Source organism: Strongylocentrotus purpuratus, unplaced genomic scaffold, assembly GCF_000002235.5.
Source record: "Strongylocentrotus purpuratus isolate Spur 01 unplaced genomic scaffold, Spur_5.0 spur5_scaffold_6, whole genome shotgun sequence".
NCBI classification, from domain to species: Eukaryota; Metazoa; Echinodermata; class Echinoidea; order Camarodonta; family Strongylocentrotidae; genus Strongylocentrotus; species Strongylocentrotus purpuratus.
The window spans coordinates 40,396,342-40,419,426 of NW_022145612.1; the positions used below are offsets into that span (position 1 = coordinate 40,396,342).

At 37.0% G+C, this 23,085-nt stretch overlaps 1 protein-coding gene across 2 annotated transcripts in view; it reads right to left on the reverse strand.

The window, feature by feature from the left end:
* The window catches only part of LOC594484 (SLIT-ROBO Rho GTPase-activating protein 1), an 81,892-nt gene that overhangs the window by 34,019 nt on the left and 24,788 nt on the right, over positions 1 to 23,085 (reverse strand). For both annotated transcript variants that reach the window (XM_003724619.3, XM_011664051.2), the window contains exons 3-4: positions 16,906 to 17,074; positions 101 to 163 (exon numbers count right to left, since the gene is read on the reverse strand). In XM_003724619.3, coding sequence (XP_003724667.2) covers positions 101 to 163; positions 16,906 to 17,074 — 232 coding nt within the window. The remainder of the gene's footprint in view (positions 1 to 100; positions 164 to 16,905; positions 17,075 to 23,085) is intronic.

The window sequence follows — 23,085 nt, forward strand, 5'->3', positions numbered from 1 at the left end:
AATATGATTGCAAGCCAATCTCTGTCTAAAGAAGTGATGTAAGTCTTAGCCACGGTTTCCCTTTAAAGATGTAATAATGAGATGAAAGTTGATTACTTACAGCAAATAGCTCATTGAGTACTCTCAGAATCTCGTTGTGCACCTCGACCGTCATCTCTCGACTCTGTGGACAAAGGAAAGAAGAAGAAAGCAAATTTGTCAGATAGCTCTTCTTGATGTATCGCTCCTTCTCAATCACTGGCCCATATTTACACGGAAAGTTTGCACTCTCGATCACGAAGTCCGTGGAAGCACACTTGATCAGTATTAGAGCGATGAGTCTTAAATATGTAGAATACTTCACGTTACGACAATGACTCAAGGACAATGATTTTATTTTTCTTGTTCAGTCAAAAACTAAACTGAACTCTAGTTCCTGATTAATTGAAATAAGAAAGAAATTCATTTGCTAATTACTCATTATTATTTCATATTTCCATAAATCTAGAAATGAAGACAGTGGTTTCAGCCTAAGCGTTTATTGATGGATGACTCCCTCTCGATGACTGGCCCCGTGTTTACCGAGAAAGTTTGCACTCTCGATCATCAAATCATAGGAGAGCACTTGGGATGTAGCAGAGAAATTAATCTTGGGCGTCAATAGAAGATTTAAGAATGAATTCTAGATCTTGGAGGGGGATATCAAGATGATTCAATGAACTTGAATTTTGTCTTTGAAAGAGTTTTGCATTTAAAAGAACAATGTTATTTCTTGACAGTAGCGTAGAAAAGACTTTTTCACTGGGGGGTACCAGAGATTTTTGTGGAGAAGTGTGTGAGAGATATGTTTACGTTATGTATTCTGCGAGGGAGCGTAGCAACTGAGTTAAAAAATGCATTTTGACGTTTTACAACTTGACATTTCAATGCATGTAGTGTTACTAAATTATTAAATTTTTCTTTTTGGGGTTGAATTTTTGAAATTTGCGGGGATATGTGCCCCCAGGCCCCCCTCCCCCTTTGGCTATGCCCGTGTTTCACAAGTGTTCCTCATTTCCTATTATTTTTTTTTACAAGTATAAGAGTGATACATTATATACATATTCTTAATGAGTAATCAAAAACATTGTCTTTAGCTCTTTGCATTGCACAATAAAGTTATTAATGATAGTATTAAAATAGATGTGTTGCATTTCCTGGTTCATCTGCAATGAACATTAATGATAGATGGAATCACTAAACAAGAATGTTCATATATTGTCATCAAACTGGTAATATATGATGACTCTCTCATCGTTCTTTACATAACACAGAATGAAAATAAGTACTTTGTGTATCAAATACTCATAGTTTTTTTAATTTGTATTCTGATTCACCTTGTCTGAAAAATCTTAAAGAATTTTTTTTTTTCTTTATTACAAAAAGGACATTTTGTCTGTAAATAAATGCATTTCTTTGAGTAAAAAATGACATGCTTATCAGATCATGCTGCCACTATGTCAACCCATTTTCTTTGTAAAGATAAATTCATTTATAAAATAAAACACCCCTTAATTTATCTCTAAATCCCACAAACTATGAAGAGTTGTGGTTTAGCCTACAAAGGAGCCAATTTACTAGTAAACTCCCAAGATTTAAAAAAAAAATCCCCTATACAATATCTTTTGTTAAATAATTCACCTCTGATCTACTAAAAAACAAATACCGGTAACAAATCTATTTTCCACATCAATAACTCTGCCACAATATCATGAGAAAATATCATCCTTGAACAACGATTCAAAGTTTTGTTATTTGAACAAATACAACTATACTCAATTACTCATCCAAAAGACCTGCTACTTGTAAATAAATAAGGTAAATTTGTATTAGCTGATATGAAGGTGGATATGGTATGGTCACAGTGGTTGAGCAGAATGATGCAAAAAGCCATTATTTATTGGAACACTCAAGTAATGTCCCATGCTGACTCAGCATAAGATGAAAACCCTGAGCTCATCCCTCCTACAAAATTAATATTACTCATTAAACAATGTGTGATTCACCTGGAAAATCCATTTCATGATAGCTTGGCTTGCGGGAGAAATTTTAAAAAATCATGTTATTTATTATTACTGCTTTTTCTTGATAACGAAGCACAGTTCATAGAAAAGGGTGGCAATTAGTGTCAAATGAGCTTATTCCCTCCAGCCAACAACTCATCATTATTGTTGGATAATTTTGACTAGTCTTGTTTTCAGCATCTTTGCAGTGATGATGATGCTCGATGGAAAATGGCTTGTGCCTGGTAGAAAGGCAAGGAACGGTCCATGAAACCAATTAATTCTTCTTCGCTTTCCCCTGTGAATGACATCCCTGGAGTCTCAGCCGAATGGGAAAAGTTAAAAGAGCGAGGCCAAATTCACACTCACGAGATAAGAGCTTTCTTGATAGCCAGATAACACATAATAAAATCGTATTTGGTACAGTAGTGTGAACTGTGAAGATTAGTACAGTCAAACCTGCTTTAGTGACCACTTGTCTACAAGGACCACATTTTTTGTTCCCTTGAAAATGGTTTCTCATTGAAACATGTACTAAAGGAACCTGTCTACAAAGACCACTTTTGTGTTTATCTTGGGCGGTTGCTGTAGACAGATTTGAATGTACCACGCATCTTCCTGGGTACTCCAACATCTTCTCCAGTGGCAATTGCTGAGGACTTTACTCCGTCAGTATAGGGTTCAGGTTTGGGTTACACTTGGGTTTCAGGCTAGGTTGAGGGGTAAGGGTTTGTCATTTGGTCAGAGGAAATTATCACAGAGCGATCGTCCAGGAGCAAGTGCGGTAGAAGCTCTTTCCATGATACCAGCTTCAGGGTGAATTCTAATAGGGCAGTACACCTCTAGGAGTTCTCTCTTACTCATATTAGGCCTGTCCACATCAGCTCGAGATTGCCAAATAGCCCACTATTTCTGATCCTGGATATTAGCCCGCTCATGAATCTGTAGCGGGCTATTTGGCAGGTGAAAGCGCAAATAGTGGGTTATTTGCTCGGGAAATCATCCGAAGATATCTTGGGCTAGTTTGCAAAATATCCCACTATTTGTCCGGTGCGTCTTCACATTTCTTGAGCTCGAGTTTTGAGCTGATGAAGGCGCAATTTCTAACTTTGGGCTTATTTCCCAAATCAGAAATAGCGGGCTATTTGGCAATCTCGAGCTGATGAAAACATACCTATTGTGTAAACAGATGTGTGGAAAAAGGGACACCTAGCCCCCACATCTCCCATCTCGGTGAGGACGAAATCCCTCTTGCTTCAGATATGTTACATGTTCAAGTGTGAAAGCAAACAAGAGTGTTCCCCTTTAACGCAGATTGCACTTAACCCTTTGCATCCCATTAGTGATATATCCTCACTAAGAATATGATTGTGATCCTGTTTTTCAACTCAGAAAAGCTTTTCTTCCTCAAAATGAACTATGCTTGCTCGCATTATGTCTTATGAGTTTGCTTCCATTATGATATTGTGTCAAAAACAACTATACAAAGAATTATCTTGCAGAATATGAGCGTAGAATATATTCATTCTCCATGGCCGCTTATAAACCTATACCCTGGTTACACCGACGGGACAGAAACCAGACCGATGATTAGCCCCTTCAGAGATACTATCTGCAGTCATTGGTACAAAACTTTCTTTGATGTATATACACAGGTGGAAGTATTCTCTTCAAGAGGGTTAAAAAAAGATATTCAGGAAGCACCTCCATCACTTTGGCAGTGATTATTCTGAAATGCACAAAGTGGGACGTCTCCACGTGCAAAAGGTCTGTGGATATTTGGGGGTCATTTATTAAAAAAGTGCTTTCTCCGAAGTGGCTTATACACCAAAGAAAACATGACACAACCTGGAAAGGCCCAGATTATGTCGGTTATCAGTCAGTGAATGGTCGGTTTGGGAATGTGATTGGGTATCGGTGATGCACAAGCATGCGGGAAGGGATAAATGAAAGCGCTCATATTTCGGTTGAGAACGGGGTCAGACACGACGCTACTGCTTCATTGATAATGACTTCTCCAACATGAGGCATCACCTTTTCTTCCATGCCGACAATGAATTTGCAATCATCTTTGAATCCTTCTTCCTTACTTTTATTTAATAACGCAATGTGTCACTGCTGCAAGCTGTACATGTCCGCTGTCAATAATACAATTTATGCTAATGGCCAGGGTATGGAGGGAAAATTTGATGTGAAGGCACTCAATTTTCAGGTGTGTCCTTAACACGTTTTAATGTTGTACATTGCATTTTATTGAAGAGAAAAGGACAAAGAAATGGGGGGGGGGATGGAAAGATATGTCTTTGTGCACAGTTCTGTTGTATTTTTAGTTTCATTGCAGACCTAGATGGCCTTACAAAATTACATTTTAGATTTGCTTCATTCCAATGTTGTATAGGTATCATTGAAAAAAATGTATTTTATAACCTACTCAGTGAGAATGAAGCAACAAGAAGAATTCTTCTATCATCCTTGCAGTGATAGTTTAGATTACATTGCGAGTTGACTTCTATAAATATTCTCATTACATACATGTACACTGATAAAGCTTTTTAGCCAGTTGGTCACAATGGTCTTCCAGACTTACACTGGCACAAAATAACTAAGTATATAATGTAGGTTATCTTTCTTCCAACATCCAAATATACTTGTAATTCACAACCACCCAACATTTTTATCATTTCCTTGTAAAGCCTTATTTCCTGCCTTGATCTAATGTAAGCAACTCAAAACTTCCCTGCAGGGGGATTACTTCAGCAATAAAATTCTCCTGTACTTCTGCTTGAAAGAAATACTTCCCGTCTCTTTTTTTTTATTCTTTTTTTTTTCTTTTTCCCCAAACATTTTAGAATGACGTACATCGCTGTGAATTCTACAGACCTATTGTTCAAAATCGTTTGAGCCATTGTTGGTGAATTGCTCAAATACAACGTGCTTGGTCGTCCCCCCCCCCCCCCTCCACCGATTCTCACCAAATTTTCAAAACACCAGCCCACTTCTGACTGTTACCACATACTTTTGCTAAAACCTAATACTCCATCAAATTCCTTAAGTGCACTTTGGTGGGTATTTTATTTCTAATAAATCATTATTGTTTTTCATCATTTGAAACTGATTTCCATATATCCTATTTCCTATCATCTGCTTGGTGGAGAGCCCCGTCGCTGGCAATAGCCACTCTCTTCTCCACCTCCATGCATGAATGTTTGCAGCGGGGAATCATGTTACCTCATTACCATACTCACATCACAAGGTGCTTTCACACCTTCTCAGAGAAAGAGAAAAAATACCCATCTGGATTATTAATTTGCCGCGAGGGGGTGGGAAGGGAGGGGTCAGACAGAGCAGATAATAACGGGTATCTCGTTAAAAGGAATACAAACTACAGGATATTTCTGCCTTTTCTGGGCATGCACTAATGCAAAACACAAACTCACGAATTTACCCCAAGCATCACATTACGGTATGCATTTGCTGCAAGGTCAGGATATATCGGACAAATTGGCATTGGTGGTTTGATGAAACATCGGATGAGAAGCAAGGATGATGCAGTGAAATCAGTAATGACTTTCTGGTTCTCAACAGAATGCAGATGATCAATGCTAACTACTTTTAAAGAATGCAATCCAACGTGAAAGGAACCAAAGGGGACGTGGCGGCAGCGCTTTGGGATATTGAAGTCTTCTAATAGTCTCGAGTCCATTGAGGAGGGTTTGAATATATTACATCCAAAATAATTCAAGGACTATCATGAAAACCACACCAATCTTTCTGAGCACACAGGAAGTTGTTTTCGTGACCGCTCAGATCAGCAAGTGGGAAGACACCTTGACAGAGGTAGAACGTTCTATGTAGCCGGACTCGGCCATCTTCAAGTATTCATGACCCACTCACTCACTCACTACCCAACCAACCGTAGACAACCTCTATGATGAAGGCCATCACATTACAATTCAATGACTAGGTATGAATGAATGTAATAGGCATGAGACATGGAAAAAGAGGGGAAGAAAGCCATATGGCAATACATTTGGATGTTCACTGGAAAAATCATTTGGAATATCTTGCACTGACTGGAAGAATCCATCAAGGGGCGGAGGAGTAGGGGCAGAAGGAGGATTCTGTAGATGAGTAGCTTAAAGGGATCGTTTAACATTGTTAAATCTGAGATACATGGCTCTACGTGTTATCAGTGTCTGTGATATGGTGTAATATTGAAGCCCTAAAAAAATTGCGCTTCAAAATGATCAAGAAGTGCCTCAAAAAAGTAAAAATCTTTGAGTGACCGGTTTTACCATACTCGTTTTCCCCAATAGACTGTAGTGTTATGAAAACCGTCAGGCGAACGGTTTTCAAAATTTGTAAATCCAATCATAAATATCTTGATAATCAGACAGGCGATCGGCTTGTAAAAGTCATGGGGTTCCTGACTGACCTAAAGGTTTATAATTATCATTGCATCATGAGCTAAATCCAGAATTTTATTTCAGAATCTGAGACAAAGTTACCGGATCCCTTTAAAGGGGGGATTTCTGAAAGTGGAATTGATCTCGGTGGGAGAATGAATTACTTCATAGAAATATGGGACAGAGAGTTGTGGCATTCCATGGTCGCCAACGTCTCAGGACATGGCACTTATAAAAGAAGAAGAATGTTCACTGGGCATGTACAAGCCAACATCAAATCAAATGTACAAAAAAATTCAAGTGAAATTTCCATTTTCTTCCATGTTTATAATATATCTTGGTTCATTTCTGCTAAATTTTTTGTACTCTCAATAGTTTTTGTAATTAAACCCATGTTCACTTGGCATTAGCTGTAGAGATTTGAAAGTAAAACCCAGCAAAAATCTGCCCACCTGGAGAGAAACCGGATGCCTTATAAAAGACATACCGGTATACTTTTGCCACTTGTAGTAATGCAGATGCTGAACAAAGATTTGCGCTGTAGACTATAATGTACATTTACAATGGTCTAACATTGTATATGTAGCTGGATTCATGAATGCCTATGAATATACGTTTGCAGCACATTATCTTATTATCATGATGTAGACTCTGTAATGTTCTAGTCTTCATAGGCGCGTCTTCATAGGCGCGTCGTCATCATCTCGAGATTGCCAAAAATCTCGAGATTGCCAAATAGCCCGCTATTTGGGAAATAATCCGAAGTAACAAATCGCGTCTTCACTATCTTGAGATTCGACCTCGAAACTTGAAACTCGACCTTGAGAAATTAGCTCAAGATATTTTGCTCAGCGTTAGCGAATATTGCAAATCTTCGGTCTAATGAAGACGCACAGGACAAATAGCTGGATATTTTGCCAAATAGTGGGATATTTTGCAAACTATCCCAAGATATCTTGGGATAACAATCCCGACCAAATATCCTTCTAATTGCTACTTCGGTCTGATGAAGACGCAAATTAGCTGGATAGTTTCCGATCGGAATAGTTCAAATAGCTGGATATTTGGCAATCTCGAGATAGTGAAGACAGGCCTCATGATCAACCAAGCAACCAATCAACCGGGGACGAGCCCCTTCGATGAGGATGCAACGAGATACAATCCAAGCTAAGATGCAGATGATGAAGTATACATACACAAGCCCTTTTACATTCAAACCTGTCCATGAAGGCCACCAAATGAAAATGTCCACTGTAGACAGGTGGCCTTTCTAGACAGGTTCTTCAACACAATTCTCCTTCGAAAGGGAGGCAATTTGTGTGACCACATACTGTAGACAGGTGGAGTTTATACATAATAGGCCTGTCCTCATCAGACCGAAGTTGCAAGATAACCCACTATTTTAACTAGCCCGATCACAAATAATCCAGCTTATGTGCGTCCTCATCAGCCCGAGAAAATATCCAAAGAACCCTTGGTCTTGTTTCCAAAATAGCCAGCTAGTTGTGATGAGCGCATCGTTCTGGTGAAGACGCAATTTTGAGCTTCAGGATAATACCCCAAGTCTGAAAATAGCGGGTTATTTGGCAAACTCGAGCTAATCAAGACTAATCAAGACAGGCCTAAAGATTAGGGTTTGAGTGTAGCTGGATTCATGAATACCCACTTGAGCGCTTGCAACATGGTTTCCGTATTACCATATAAGCTGAGCCATGTTTAAGTATTCATGACTATCCCGGTCAAGGACGACCCCTTCAATGAGGATGTAAAGAAATACAATCAAAGCTAAGATGCAGATGTTCAATAACTCATACATTATACTTACTGTACACTGGCCCTTTATAGCTGGATTCATGAATAACCGCTTGAACGCTTGCAACATGGTTTCCGTATTATCATGATATAAACTGAGCCATGTTTAAGTATTCATGTCTATCACGATCAGGGACAACCCCTTCATTCAATGAGTATGTGATGAGATACTATTAAAGCTCACATCAGAAGTAGATATTGAATGACGACAGCCAAGTACATGGGCTGTAGTCTGTGCTTACATTATTAAAGATAAAGTTCTGGTCATGCGATTGTATTGTGAAAGAAACAGTGTGGAATCGATCAGAAAAAGTTCATCATTTAGCTTATAGTATTGGTGTGTACTGCAAGGTTCTGGAATCATCAAAATGATAAGAAATTTGGCCCAGTCTTGGTAAAGTTACAAGCACTGTACACAGAAAGATGTACAGTATATGGGACTACAAGAACATGTGGCGTAAAAAACTGTCCCGACTTTTATGCTGTTACATGCCATATTTAGAATAATTAGGCATTTGAAGAGCCATACTTTTCAGGGAACATTTTTAATCTGATGTTCTTCCCTACTTGCACAATAACAATGATAATGCTCACAAATTAATTTTCACCTCTTCCCAGAACTCAACCTTCTCTTTAAGCTCTGGTAGCTGAGGGGTACATGAATTGCTCATGAACATTTGCAGACTAGTGTGTCATATCATTATTTAGACCTGGCCATGTCAAACAATTCATGACCAACAAGGCAACAACGCTAGGAACCACCCCTTCAATGAGTATGACGAGATACAGTCAGAGCTCGAGAGAGGCTACCACATTGCTAATGCTGGTCATATTAAACAAAAACACTGACCAATCCAAATTTCAATCCTGGAGAAGAAGAAAAAAACACTGCCTAACCCTAAACCTAAACTTAGCCTGATATCGCCTCATCACAAGCCAATCACTAATCTTATGACTGCAATTCACAAACTGAGAAAGGAGAATAATCTTGAACAATGATTTAGAAGGTTTAAATTTTTAAGTTCCATTGCAAATTTGGGGCCTTCATTGTTGAGGTAATAAAATCAGAAGCACTCATATATCAGAACATCATTCTGTAGACTACATTATACATGTACATGTACTGTAGGCCCTGACAGGCGCGGATCCACGGGCCTAATTCTTCCGGCCCGGCTATGGCAACCCCTTTGTGTAAAAGCTAGATAAACTCAGTTTATCAGAAAAACTGTGTTTATCAATGATAAACTCAGTTTATCAACTGATGAACTGAGTTTTTCTGATAAACTGAGTTATTAACTGATAAACTGGGTTTATCAACTGATAAACTGTGTTTATCAACTGATAAACTGTGTTTATCTGTTGATAAACTGAGTTTATCTGAGAAAAACAGAGTTTATCTGAGAAAAACAGAGTTTATCTGAGAAAAATCTGAGTTTATCTAGTTTTTACAAAAAGGGCTTGCCATAGCCGGGCCGGAAGAATTAGGCCCGTGGATCCGCGCCTGGGCCCTGAATCTAGTCAACTAAAGGCCTACATCATGTATACGACTTAATCAAATTTAACAATACATTTCTTTATTAATAATCAAACAAATTAAAAAAGTATGTCTAGCCTTACTAGAAATCTGAATTATTACACTTGCACAGAAGTGAATGGAAATACACAGAGAGCACCAGGTTACATGACGTTTCAGCTTCTGGATTAAATGTTGTTAGATGTGGACCCCTTTTGTGTGGTACAGTATGGTGTGTCATCACATGCAAGCACGTTTTTGTTATGTTTGCTCACCCAGAAGCCATGCTGGGTGTGAAATCAGAACATGTACCAGAGATCTACCGGCAATATGCATCGGCAGGACTTGTAATTGTATGAGAATTTCGAATAATTGCTCCACATTTATTCCCATTGGACAAATATACACATACAGCAAACAACTACGTTATTCACACCCTTTGTAAATCCCCTTGTAAATTTGATATTTTTTTGTGGGTGTATTTTTCGTAACTCAAGAATGAGAGGTGAACTGGTTGAATTTAGGGCCTTTGTTAAATAGTTTTAGATGTAAGCTTTAATATGTCACATTCTCAATAAACATACATGTAAATTGGGACAAATCAACTTTTCACATACTTAAAAAATTACAAAAATTGGTAAGGTTATGAATATTTCAGAACTCTTTTTGGATTTGCTTTTGAAAGTTGTAGAATGCAGAATCACAATTTTATTGTAATGTGAACAGCCCCAACAAGATAACTGATTCAACCATTTGACCAAGCAGGATACCAACAATATCATACCATCATTCCTTCCTTCAGAAAAATGAGAAAACTATCCAGTATTGATGTAGCAATATTGTAGCTATTACTTACTGGCGAAATGATTATACAAGGAAACATTGTAAGCCAACATTTATAATACAGAATACATTGTATACGTATCACTGTACATTTGATATGCATACCAGGGTCATATTGAGACTGAAATATATTTTCAGAGTCTAGCTTCCTGTTTAAAGGCATTAAGTGAAGTTTTTATGACCCACAAATTATAACACGTAGGACTTTTAATAAGTAATTGGCCTAGAGTTTACAGGCAATAATTGATCATGTCAGGCTTGTCAGCCTATAATATTTATAAATACATTCATCCATATGATGATCTGCAATTTCATAACCTTCCAAATTTAGGTTTAAATGTTAATATAGTACTGCTTAAACCTTAAACTACTGCAGATTTGAGCATTGTGCATTGAAATACAGGTTTATTCTCGAAGTAGCACCGTTCTATATAAAGAAAAATTAGATCAAATTATACCACACATTTCCCAGAGAAATAGGGGGTCATTTTGTTTCATCAATTTCCCTGCAAAATCAAATGAACTCATATCCGCTGCAGCTGATTCTGAAATTCATAAAGCAAAAAAATCTTTTCCCTAAGGGAAAACAGACGACATATTCATTTGTACAGATGTAATGTAAATATGCACTGCAAGGGCATATTTTCTACCAGTCTTTATTGGATTGAGAGAGAGAGAAGGACGAAAAAACAAAATAATGAAGAATCCAGATTGGTCATTGCCAGCATGCATGGTTCAGCTTTCCTGGTAATCTGTCCATAATGGCAAAGCAGAGACGTGTAGTTGATACAGCTTCGTATGGCATGGATTATGTTACCTGAAGAATGTACAGTATGTTGCACTTATCACCGTGAAATATGATAGAAGCTTAGAATTTAAAGGCACCATTTCACAGGGTTACCAGTTGGAATTCACAAGTAGAACTGAAAATCTTATAAAATCATTTACTTTGTACTAAAAAAAAGCCTGAAATGTACCGTAATTAACGTTGTACATCTAACCATTAGGAGCCAGAGCATATAACACTGAGTTCCTATATGACATATATTTATTCAGATGGTCATATCTCAGCCAATACTTAACAAATTAAATTGGTTTTCGACATTTGGACATTATTTTTGATGCTTTTTCGGAAAATGAAGAAAAATTGAAAATTTTAAAAAAAAGAAGATTTTTATGATGTTACAGCTTCGGTACTCTATTAGACCACACAGATACCGAGTGAAGAAATATGTTTACCAAATATAATTTCATCTATAAGAATGATTTCAAACAGATGATAAACAAAGGAACTCAAAAGGGCAAAATTCTTCATAGTCCCAGATATGTCAAATAAAATGAAAACAACTTTTTTTTTTAAATGTATACTGCACTGTATATAAACTGAATACATTATGCATGCACAATGCAAACTTCTTTGTTCATATAATATGTGCAACTATTCAAAATAGAAATTGTGCCTTTAACGTTGAGGCACTTCGGAATCAAATGAGGAAGGACCAACAACGAAAAATCCTGTCTTTCCAAAACAAGAGCAAGACCAACATGAACTGGACCCTAAGAAAATAGTGGAATGTTATTCTCAAGGTTTCCTGGTTTCCTCTCTTACTTCCTACACGTAAACCTGATAAAAATCAATGAGTTCTGGGGCGTTTATCAAAGCTTGCTACCAACTGCAACTCTGTAAAAACTTGTAGCAAACTTTTCTTTGAACTTCTGAATGCAGTCTGGTATCTAGACCCTTTGGAGAGCTGCCTTGCAGAATGCAGAAGAATGAAAAGCCCTATTCAACAATATTTGAAATATGTATTATAAAACTCAGTCCAAAAAGTAAGGCAAAGGAAGTTTAAAGCCTTAAGGGTTGGTATTTTATTCCTTTAAAATTACCCCACTACATGTACACGTAGTTACAGGTGACTTGATATTTGTTCCAAGCTTTATTTCTATTTTGAGAGAAATGTCAAGAAAAGCTCATAGAAATTCCAAACTGTATATCATGCAATAGATGAATTACTGATGTTCAGACAAACAGACTAATGTAAACGTGCTAGAAATCACATTTACTGAAAAGCTCAACTAAAATATGCTGTTCATAGGCCGATATATATATATATATATATACAATATTTTAGAGAATTTGAGTTAAAGGTTAAGACCAGTATTGGAAACGCCCCAATTTCAAAAAATGAAATGGAAGCTCTTATTACCATTTACCAACCATGTGAAAGAGTATGTTTTGACTAATACATGATGATAAAAATTTTGCCGGGAAACCGCCTACTAATTGATATATTTGGTGAATTAGTTTATCTACATGGTCTGTGAGAGATAAACGCACATGTCGCGCACGTGTGCATGTAGTCCCATATACATCTTTCTGTGTACAGTGCTTGTAACTTTAAGAAGACTGGGCAAAATTTCTTATCATTTTGATGATTCCAGAACCTTGCAGTACACACCAATACTTATATGCTAGATGATCAACATTTTCTGATAGTTTCCACAACGTTTCTTTCACAATGCAATCGCATGACCATAACTGGTCTTCACCTTTAACCTTATATTTTACAATAGGGACTTTTAGATTTGCGTGGACTGATACATGTGACGTCCATTCAAGGCAGTGCATTAAAACGACGGCGATCGTAGCAATCCATGTTGTCGTTGTGCAAAAAGTCCCTAATAAGTCAGGATGACTGGCTTAATTTCCTATGGAAAGCAAGACTTCATGTACCTTTCCTCTTCTTCTGTTTTACTTTTTGTTTTGGGGTTTTGTTTGTTTTTTTGCTCATCATTCAGGGTTTTTTCCAATATCATAAGGCAGATATCAGTTGCATGTACCGGTATGGCTTTTACAGTCTTGAACATTGATTGCAGATTTTGTTTCATTTTGTAGAAAGTACGCCTTGAGCGTTTGATTTTAAGTGGATTTGGCGACTAACAAATCTCATATCTTATGATTATTGTTGTTATGAATTTGTTTTCTTTCATTAAAGAACTCAATATTCCAAAATTTTATTTTTGCATGGTGGCAAGGACTGCAGGCCATTAAAAATGTTTTTGTTTTTAATTTTCAAAAGTCTCCTCATTATCCTTCGGTAAAATAATTTGCTTGGACCAGCAAAAATGTTCAGAATTAAAGGCCCATGTACCGAAATAGCAAGTGCATCAATAAAATAAGAGGTTATTGGGTATCAAAAGCAGTCTTTCATGAGTTGCAGAGGCTTACAAATAGTGGGTATAGGCTTTTAAAACCTAACACAAATAGTTATTTAACGAGGAGGTGTACAAAAGTATATAATCTAGTTTCCTAATCACATAGGCCTACACTTGAGACAAACTTCTTTTGTATATGTTTTGGCATAAAGCTAAAATGATACAAACATCCTGTAATTGCACAAAGGCAGCATTGAGAGTGTACAGTATTCAATACATCGCTCTGGGGAGTTAGTGTTTCCAAGTAAAGAGGCTCGTGCATTTTATGCAGAATTTCAACTTTGTCACGGTGTATTCTGATCTGAGTAGTTATTTGCCAGGCTTACCAAATGGACTGTTTTTGATTTAGTTTAGATGAGAAATACTAGTTGGATTTGATGTAAAGTAAACAATTCACCCATTTCATTGCAAAGCATATAATGGATAGCACCATCTGCTAATAGCAATGCTGGCTATGACTGGGTGTGCAACTGTGAAGTAGAAGGGAGCCGGGTAGAATTTTATGCCCGAAAATTTATGGAGTCTGTAAATCACCAGCTAGTAAATCATTGTCTGAAATGGAATGGAGGCCCTGGATGGATAACGATGATACAGAGGTGGTTGGTCACATTCAAAGATAATTTATAGATTCTACTCTCGTCTGCAAGTGTATGAACGTGTTTGCAGTATACATATTTATTTGTGCCTACATGAAGAGTGATAATGATAATTGTGATATTGGTGGTTTTCTACAACCAAAATACATGATGATGCTGAATGCAATCCCAACTGCACACCCCTTTTACCACTTTTAGTGTCTATCTCAGTTCAGGATTATGTCTAAAGATGAAATAGAAATATCTAAATCTCCTTGAAATAAACTAGTATGTATTTTAAAAAACATGATGTTATTTGGAGCAACATGACCACAATGTACACCTAGATATACATGTTGTACAATGCGGGTATAACTGATATTCTGCTACGGAAGAGAAGAAAAACAAGCAATCATTGCAGCTTATGTGCGCCTCTGAGACCCTAAAGCACCTCACGAAATGTCAACCTCTCTAATCAGGGTGAACACTGCTTACACAAACTGTCAAATAAAACCTGGGTGAGCTAGCATTGCAAGTCTTTTAACGAGAGAGAGTTAGCAAGGGGCCTGGCTGGGATGTTACCGGACCACTGTCGACCGTTTGACATACATGTATGCTCGGGCAAACAACTGTTCCTTGTTCCATCTCTGACATGAGTACAATTTGTAACTCGAACAATGGATCTGAAACTTTACCTCATCCTTAAACCTTACCTACAACCCAATCCCAACACAAGCCCTACTCCTATCTCTATAAGCCTGCTTCATCAGCTCGAGTTTGCCAAATAGCTTGCTATTACAGATTCTTGAAATTAGCCCCATCCCAAAATAGCAGGCTATTTGGCAGGTGAAGTAGCAAATAGCAGGCTATTCGTTCAGGAAATCTTCCCAAGATATCTTGGACCCCGTTCTCATTCACTTCGTTGGAGCGGTCTAACTAAGACCCGTTCCTCAGGAGCAGTTCTTAGGTGAGTGAGAACGGTCAAAGTAGTCCAGGAAGTGGACTTCTGGACCGCTCCAGAAGACCACCTCGGGAGGTGGTCTTGAGGAACGGGTCTTATTAAGAGCGGTTTGGACCGCTCTAACGTGCAATGTGAACGGAAGCGTACTTTGACCGGAAGTGAGCTAGTGACGTTCCGTGCGAAACATGTAGTACGGAACATACGGTTTGTATTCCGCGAGCGAAAAAATTGACCTGCTGACCTGAGCTGCCATAGCAACAAGACCACTTTGACTCGTTGAGCGGTTTGAGCCATAAAAAACTGCTCGGAGTGTGAACCCTCGCAAACCGTTCCTCAAGACCCGTTCCTCTGGAGCGGTCTAACTAAGACCACTTTCAAAGTGAGTGAGAACGGGGTCTTGGGCTAGTTTGCAAATAGCCCGCTATTTGTGGTCCGTCTTCGCCAGCCCTAAGAGTCGCACTTTGCGTGAACACTGAGCAAATTTCTCAAGCTAATTTCTCAAGCTAATTTCTCAAGCTCGAGTTTCTAGCTGATGAAGATGCGATTTGTAACTTTGAGCTAATTCCCTGAATCACAAAATAGCGGGCTATTTGGCAAACTCAAGCTGATGAGGACAGGACTCCTTTGACAGAATAAATCCCACAGCAAATGTCAGGGGACAGACAGGGTAAATGATTGGCTTCCCGCAAGAAGGCCTTTACTACCATTGACAACACATGGCTCTTACAGCCTTATCGTGGGGAAGCCAACCAAATGTAGCTTCACCTCTCTACACCAATTTCTCAGCTGATTTGATTCCCAATTTGATGGATCCTAATACTGTAGTCTCATAACACACCAATTTTGTAATCCATTCATATCGACTGATGATTTTGATTTGATTTTGATAATGAAATTGACAATTATTTTTTAATGCATCTGTTGTTCCTGGGTTGGACACACCTTTGAAAAGTGAGGATTTCTCATGTGACATAAATTGTCTGTATTGTTTTCACAAGATACCAATTCTGCAATAAAAAGAAATGGCCCACAATATGTCCAGACACTGGCAGACAGCTAATTATTGGAGCTGTCATAGAGACTTTTCATGAACAACTCCTTTCGAGTTCTTTGAAAGTCACTGCTCTTGGTTTGATCACGGAAATGTTAATGAGGTTTCTTTGATTTCTTCAATATTTCTCTTGTCATGTGCAAATACTGTACATCTGCCCGTAAGGTGGGTACATTATGGAGGTGTTGTGGTCTAGTGGATAAGTCGTCGGACTGTGGATCACAGGGTCCGCGGTTTGAGTCCCGCCGGGGCACTAATGTCCTTTGGCAAGATATTAATCTACATTTGCCACTCTCCACCCAGGTGGGTAACGGTAGGAAGGAATTCCTTGAATGCTGTGAGCGCCAAAATCAGCTGCCTAGCAGAGCCGGGGTAATAGTTGGAGCACCTTGAGCACCATGTATGGTGGATATGTGCGCTATATAAATATCCAATATTATTATTATTATTATTGTTAAAGCTTTACATGATTATCACGTTTCCAGGAATTTAATGGAGAAACCTTACCTTCCTATACACATTGTCCAGTTCATCTCGCATTAATCCAAACTTCATGGCCATGTTGTAGGAGAAGACTTGACTTAATGTTGTGTGTTGCCTATGGTGATTCTTAGTTATATCCAATATGAGATTCCAACATTTTGATGGACCAGGAGGGACCACATCTTTCTCTCGTCTGGTAGATAAAGAAAAAAGAAATAAAAAAACAATGATATCAAATGGGGAGAATCATTAACATTGACTCATATTAGGAGAGGGAGGGATCGACAGAGAGACAGACAGCCAGCGAAACAGAGAGTAGGGAGAGAGAGAGAGAGAGAGAGAAGGAGTACAGACACAGAGAGAGAGGGGATAGGATGAGAGAGAGGAGGGACAGGATGAGAGAGCAAACAGACAGAAGGAATTAACTTACAAAATATATTTGGAAAGAGATTCAACAAGAATGAGTATAAGCATTCAATTCTTGAACTATATCAACCTAAATAGAAGATAAGAATAAAATCTACCTAGAAATATCGCAATCTCGATCCATTAAAATCTGTCAAGGAATGTGGCAGTTAGAGCGCACACAAAAATATGACGCGGCAGTAGATGCGGTGGCACCAGTGGCAAGACACTGGTGAATCCAAAGTATCCTCTGCCATACTGCCGGGGGGGGGGGGATACAATAAAAGCTAAAAAGGTCAATTAGGCCTACAAAAATATAATAAATAGTGTAATAGTCCATGCACTACCATAAACTATTGAAAGGGTTTTTTTGTCAACATCTCAAGAAAACCAATATGCTTGATACATGTACATGTAGTTGAGTAATGATCCTGTATACAGGGGCACATTATGTCAAGAGTATCAAAAGGTAGTTTTGAGAGTTTGTTTGCACAAATGGTACAAAGGTGGGTTGATTCAAACCTTTATTGCTTCATGAACTCATGTTTGAATATTTGTCACGGTAAATCAGGCTATTAAAAGTTTAAGTATGCTGAATTGAAACTGTGTACAATAAAACAAAACTGTATTCCAAATATTATATTTTTATGTTGAATCAGGGCAAATAAACATCATAAATGAAGATTAACATATACATGTAAATACCGGTACATTTATCTTCTGAACCAATTACCGGTAGGCCTACATCCGATCTATCAGAGTAAAAGAAAAAGTGAAGGAAAGAGGGAAGTGAAGATGAAGACGATACAAAAGGGGAAAAGATCATAACAAAGAAGCAAAAAGGAGAAAAAAGAGAAAGGATGAGTGCAAAAAAAAACTTGAGAGAGAGAGAGAGAGAGAGAGAGAATGATGAGATTTGATGATGATGATGATGAATTTGGAGATAGATGGCACACAGAGAGAGATTGAGACAGAGAGAAACAAACAAAAGAATTTTAGAAAGAGAAAATCAAAGGAAACAACAAAGAAATAAAGAAAGAAAAGTGAAAGTCAAGTTGAACAGGAAATAAGGAAAGAGAAAAATAAATAAAAGAGAGAGAGAGAGACAGACAGAGAGGGATGATTTGATGATTAAAGGTATTACAAAGTTTTGGGAATATTTCATCAGGATTGGATCATGAAATTTAAAATTTGCATTACTATTGTGAAATATAGTGTTAGAACACCCAACTCTAAAAAAATTGGGCTCTAAAAAGCTTTTGATTTGGAGTTATTAAAATTTTAAAAAATAAAAAAATTTACCGGTACTCCCGGTAAATTTGGTATAGCTCCCTCTCAGTTCGAAAATTTATATGTCATCTGAACAGCATAACACATACATAGCACTATTGTCAAAGTGTAATAATTAACATGTTTTGACACCCAATCATATTACCAGACTTAAACAATATATATAATCATGAAGATAATTATTTTAAAGTCGAGTTGCCTTAGTGTAAGATTTTTATACTGTCTCCTAAATTTGAAGAAAAATATACTTGTCTGTACACTGTAATCGCAATATATAATTTTATAATCGATCGGACCGTCACCATCTTTACTGTACTTACGTACGTTTATCTATGAATTTCCTGCGCGGACCGGAATATCCTGTGTTGTTCTCTTCAACTCATTTTTCCATTTCCCTCTCTTAATCGTTTCTGTGTTTTCAACTTTGAAATGCATTTGTTATTGCTCGACTTTGATAATATTGTTGTTCGCCAGCTCTGTGAACGAACGCACATATTGCCTGTATTTTGGTCAAGTCAATTGGCCGTGATGAACTGCAAAGATCTGGCATTGATCCCTGTGCATTGATCCCTGTGTACGTATAGTACATGTTACGCGTGTACGTGTATTAGTCTATGTGTGTAGGGCCGGATTGGCCAGAAGAATTTCCGAGCACATTTTTTTTAGGGATAATCTCAAAATACTCCCCAAAGTCGTTGTACGGGGACAGTTTGGGTAATCATTTATATACAGAACGTAACATTATTTGTTTTGCATTTCTTTATTAAAAATAAAGAAGATACGTTTAATCTTACAAACGAAGATAAATCAATAATAAGGTTGACGACGTTTTCCCGAACAGTCGATTATGTGTATATACTGCACATTCTTATTTTGAGATAATCCCTTTGTGAGTTTACGGGTACGGTAGGCCTACGCTTGTTTATTTAGCCTAATGACCTCTGGTAGAGGTCAGTAATTGCTACACGTGTTTGGGCTAACCTCTCTCTTTCCGTATAATTGAATTATATTCTTCGCCTCCGTCTCATAACCATGCACCAACTGCATTGATAACACTCTCACTTGATATTCTCTCTCACCCTCTCTCTCTCTCTCTCTCTCTCTGTCGCTTCTATATCCCTCTCATCTCCCCCCTCTCTTTTGTATCCCTCTCTATCCCTTCTCTCCTTTCTCTCTCTCTCTCTCTCTCTCTTCTCTCTCGCTATCTTTATTTCTCCCATTTTCTTTCCCTCACTCTTTATTTCTCAGTACCCCATACCATTCTACCCTTTCTCTATTTATTTCTCTTTTGATGTATATTGTATATAATCTGTCTCTGTCTCTCTCTCTCTCTCTCTCCCTCTCATCGCATCACCTCGTTTATCCCTTTCTACATATTTCTATATCCATATCACTTGTTAGTCTCTCTCTCTGTCTGTCTGTGACCGTCTGTCTGATGACTGTCTCTCTTTCTTTATCCACACACCTCTCTCTCTCTTTCTTTCGCTCCAACTTTGTCTCTCTCTCTCTAGAAGTTCTCATTCGAGTGATATAGGACCATATATTTTTTTTTAGGGTTATGTAGATGAGGATGATATAAATATGACAAATATAATAGTAATCACAATAACGAGAGAACTTCTCATTCACGTAATAGGACAGTAGTTTTTGGTTGGAGTTTATGACAAGAATAATAATAATCATAAAGACGATAGAAGTTCTCATTCGCGTGATAGGACTTATGTCGGGGTTATGTAAATGAGGGTAATGTAATTATGACAAAGATATTAATTATAACAAGAGCAAGAGAAGTTCTCATTCACGTGATAGGACAGTAGTTTTTTGTTGGAGTTTATGACAAGAATAATAATACGTCACAAAGACGATAGAAGTTGTCATTCGCGTGATAGGACCATATTTCTTTTGTCGGGGTTATGTAAATAAGGGTAATATAACTATGACAAAGATAATAATTATCACAAAAGCAAGAGAAGTTCTCATTCATGTGATAGGACAGTAGTTTTTGGTTGGAGTTTATGACAAGAATAATAATAACCACAAAAGACGATAGAAGTTCTCATTCGCGTGGTAGGACAATATTTCTTTTGTCGGGTTTTATGTAAATGAGGGTGATATAAATATATGACAACAATAATAATAATCACAAAAACGATAAAAGTCCTCATTCGCGTGATAGGACCATATTTCTTTTGTTATTATTTATTTTCTTATGTAAATGAGGGTGATATAAATATATGACAACAATAATAATAATCACAAAGACGATAGAAGTTCTCATTCGCGTGATATGACCATATTTCTTTTGTCGGGGTTATGTAAATGAGGGTGATATAAATACATGACAAAGATACTAATTATCACAAATGCGAGAGAAGTTCTCATTCATGTGAAAGGATAGTAGTTTTTGGTTGGATTTTATGACAAGAATAATAATAATCACAAAGACGATAAGAGCTCTCATTCGTGTGATAGGACCATATTTCTTTTGTCGGGGTTATTCAAAATAATGAGAAGATATAAATATATGACAAAGATAATAATTGTCACAAATGCGAGAGAAGTTCTCATTCACGTGATAGGACAGTAGTTTTTGGTTGGAGTTTATGACAAAGATACTAATTATCACAAATGCGAGAGAAGTTCTCATTCATGTGATAGGACAGTAGTTTTTGGTTGGAGTTCATGACAAGAATAATAATAATCACATAGACGATAGAAGTTGTCATTCGCGTGATAGGACCATATTTCTTTTGTCGGGATTATGAAAATGAGGGTGATATAAATATATGACAATAATAATAATAATCACAAAAACGATAAAAGTCCTCATTCACGTGATAGGACCATATTTCTTTTGTGATTATATTTTTTCTTATGTAAATGAGGGTGATATAAATATATGACAAAGATAATAATAATCACAAATGCGAGAGAAGTTCTCATTCATGTGATAGGACAGTATTTTTTGGTTGGAGTTTATGACAAGGATAATAATAATCACAAAAACGATAGAAGTTGTCATTTGCGTGATAGGACCATATTTCTTTTGTCGGGGTTATTCAAAATGAGGGAGATATAAATATATGACAAAGTTAATAATTATCACAAAAACGAGAGAAGCTCTCATTCACGTGATAGGACAGTAGTTTTTGGGTGGGTTATGACAACAATAATAATAATCACACAGACGATATAAGTTCTCATTCGCGTGATAGAACCATATTTCTTTTGTCGGAGTTATGTAAATGAGGGTTATGACAAAGATAATAATTATTACAAAAGCGAGAGAAGTTCTCATTCACGTGGTAGGACAGTATTTTTTGGTTTGAGTTTATGACAAGGATAATAATAATCACAAAAACGATAGAAGTTCTCATTCGCGTGATAGGACCATATTTCTTTTGTCGGGGTTATTCAAATGAGGGTAATATAAATATATGACAAAGATAATAATTATCACAAAAACGAGAGAAGTTCTCATTCACGTGATAGGACAGTAGTTTTTGGTTGGGTTATGACAACAATAATAATAATCACAAAGACTATAGAAGTTCTCATTCGCGTGATAGGACCATATTTCTTTTGTCTGGGTTATTCAAATGGGGGTGATATAAGTATATGACAAAGATAATAATTATCACAAAAGCAAGAGAAGTTCTCATTCACGTGATAGGACAGTAGATTTTGGTTGGAGTTTATGACAAAGATACTAATTATCACAAATGCGAGAGAAGTTCTCATTCATGTGATAGGACAGTAAATTTTGGTTGGAGTTTATGACAAGAATAATAATAATCACATAGACGATAGAAGTTGTCATTCGCGTGATAGGACCATATTCCTTTTGTCAGGATTATGAAAATGAGGGTGATATAAATATATGACAATAATAATAATAATCACAAAAACGATAAAAGTCCTCATTCACGTGATAGGACCATATTTCTTTTGTTATTATTTATTTTCTTATGTAAATGAGGGTGATATAAATATATGACAAAGATAATAATAATCACAAATGCGAGAGAAGTTCTCATTCATGTGATAGGACAGTAGTTTTTGGTTGGAGTTTATGACAAGAATAATAATAATCACATAGACGATAGAAGTTGTCATTCGCGTGATAGGACCATATTCCTTTTGTCAGGATTATGAAAATGAGGGTGATATAAATATATGAAAACAATAATAATAATCACAAAGACGACAGAAGTTCTCATCGCTTGATAGGACCATATTTCTTTTGTCGGGGTTATGTAAATGAGGGTGATATAAATACATGACAAAGATAATAAATATCACAAATGCGAGAGAAGTTCTCATTCATGTGATAGAACAGTAGTTTTTGGTTGGATTTTATGACAAGAATAATAATAATCACAAAGACGATAAGAGTTCTCATTCGCGTGATAGGACCATATTTCTTTTGTCGGGAATATGTAAATGAGGGTGATATAAATACGTGACAAAGATAATAATCATCACAAATGCTAGAGAAGTTCTCATTCA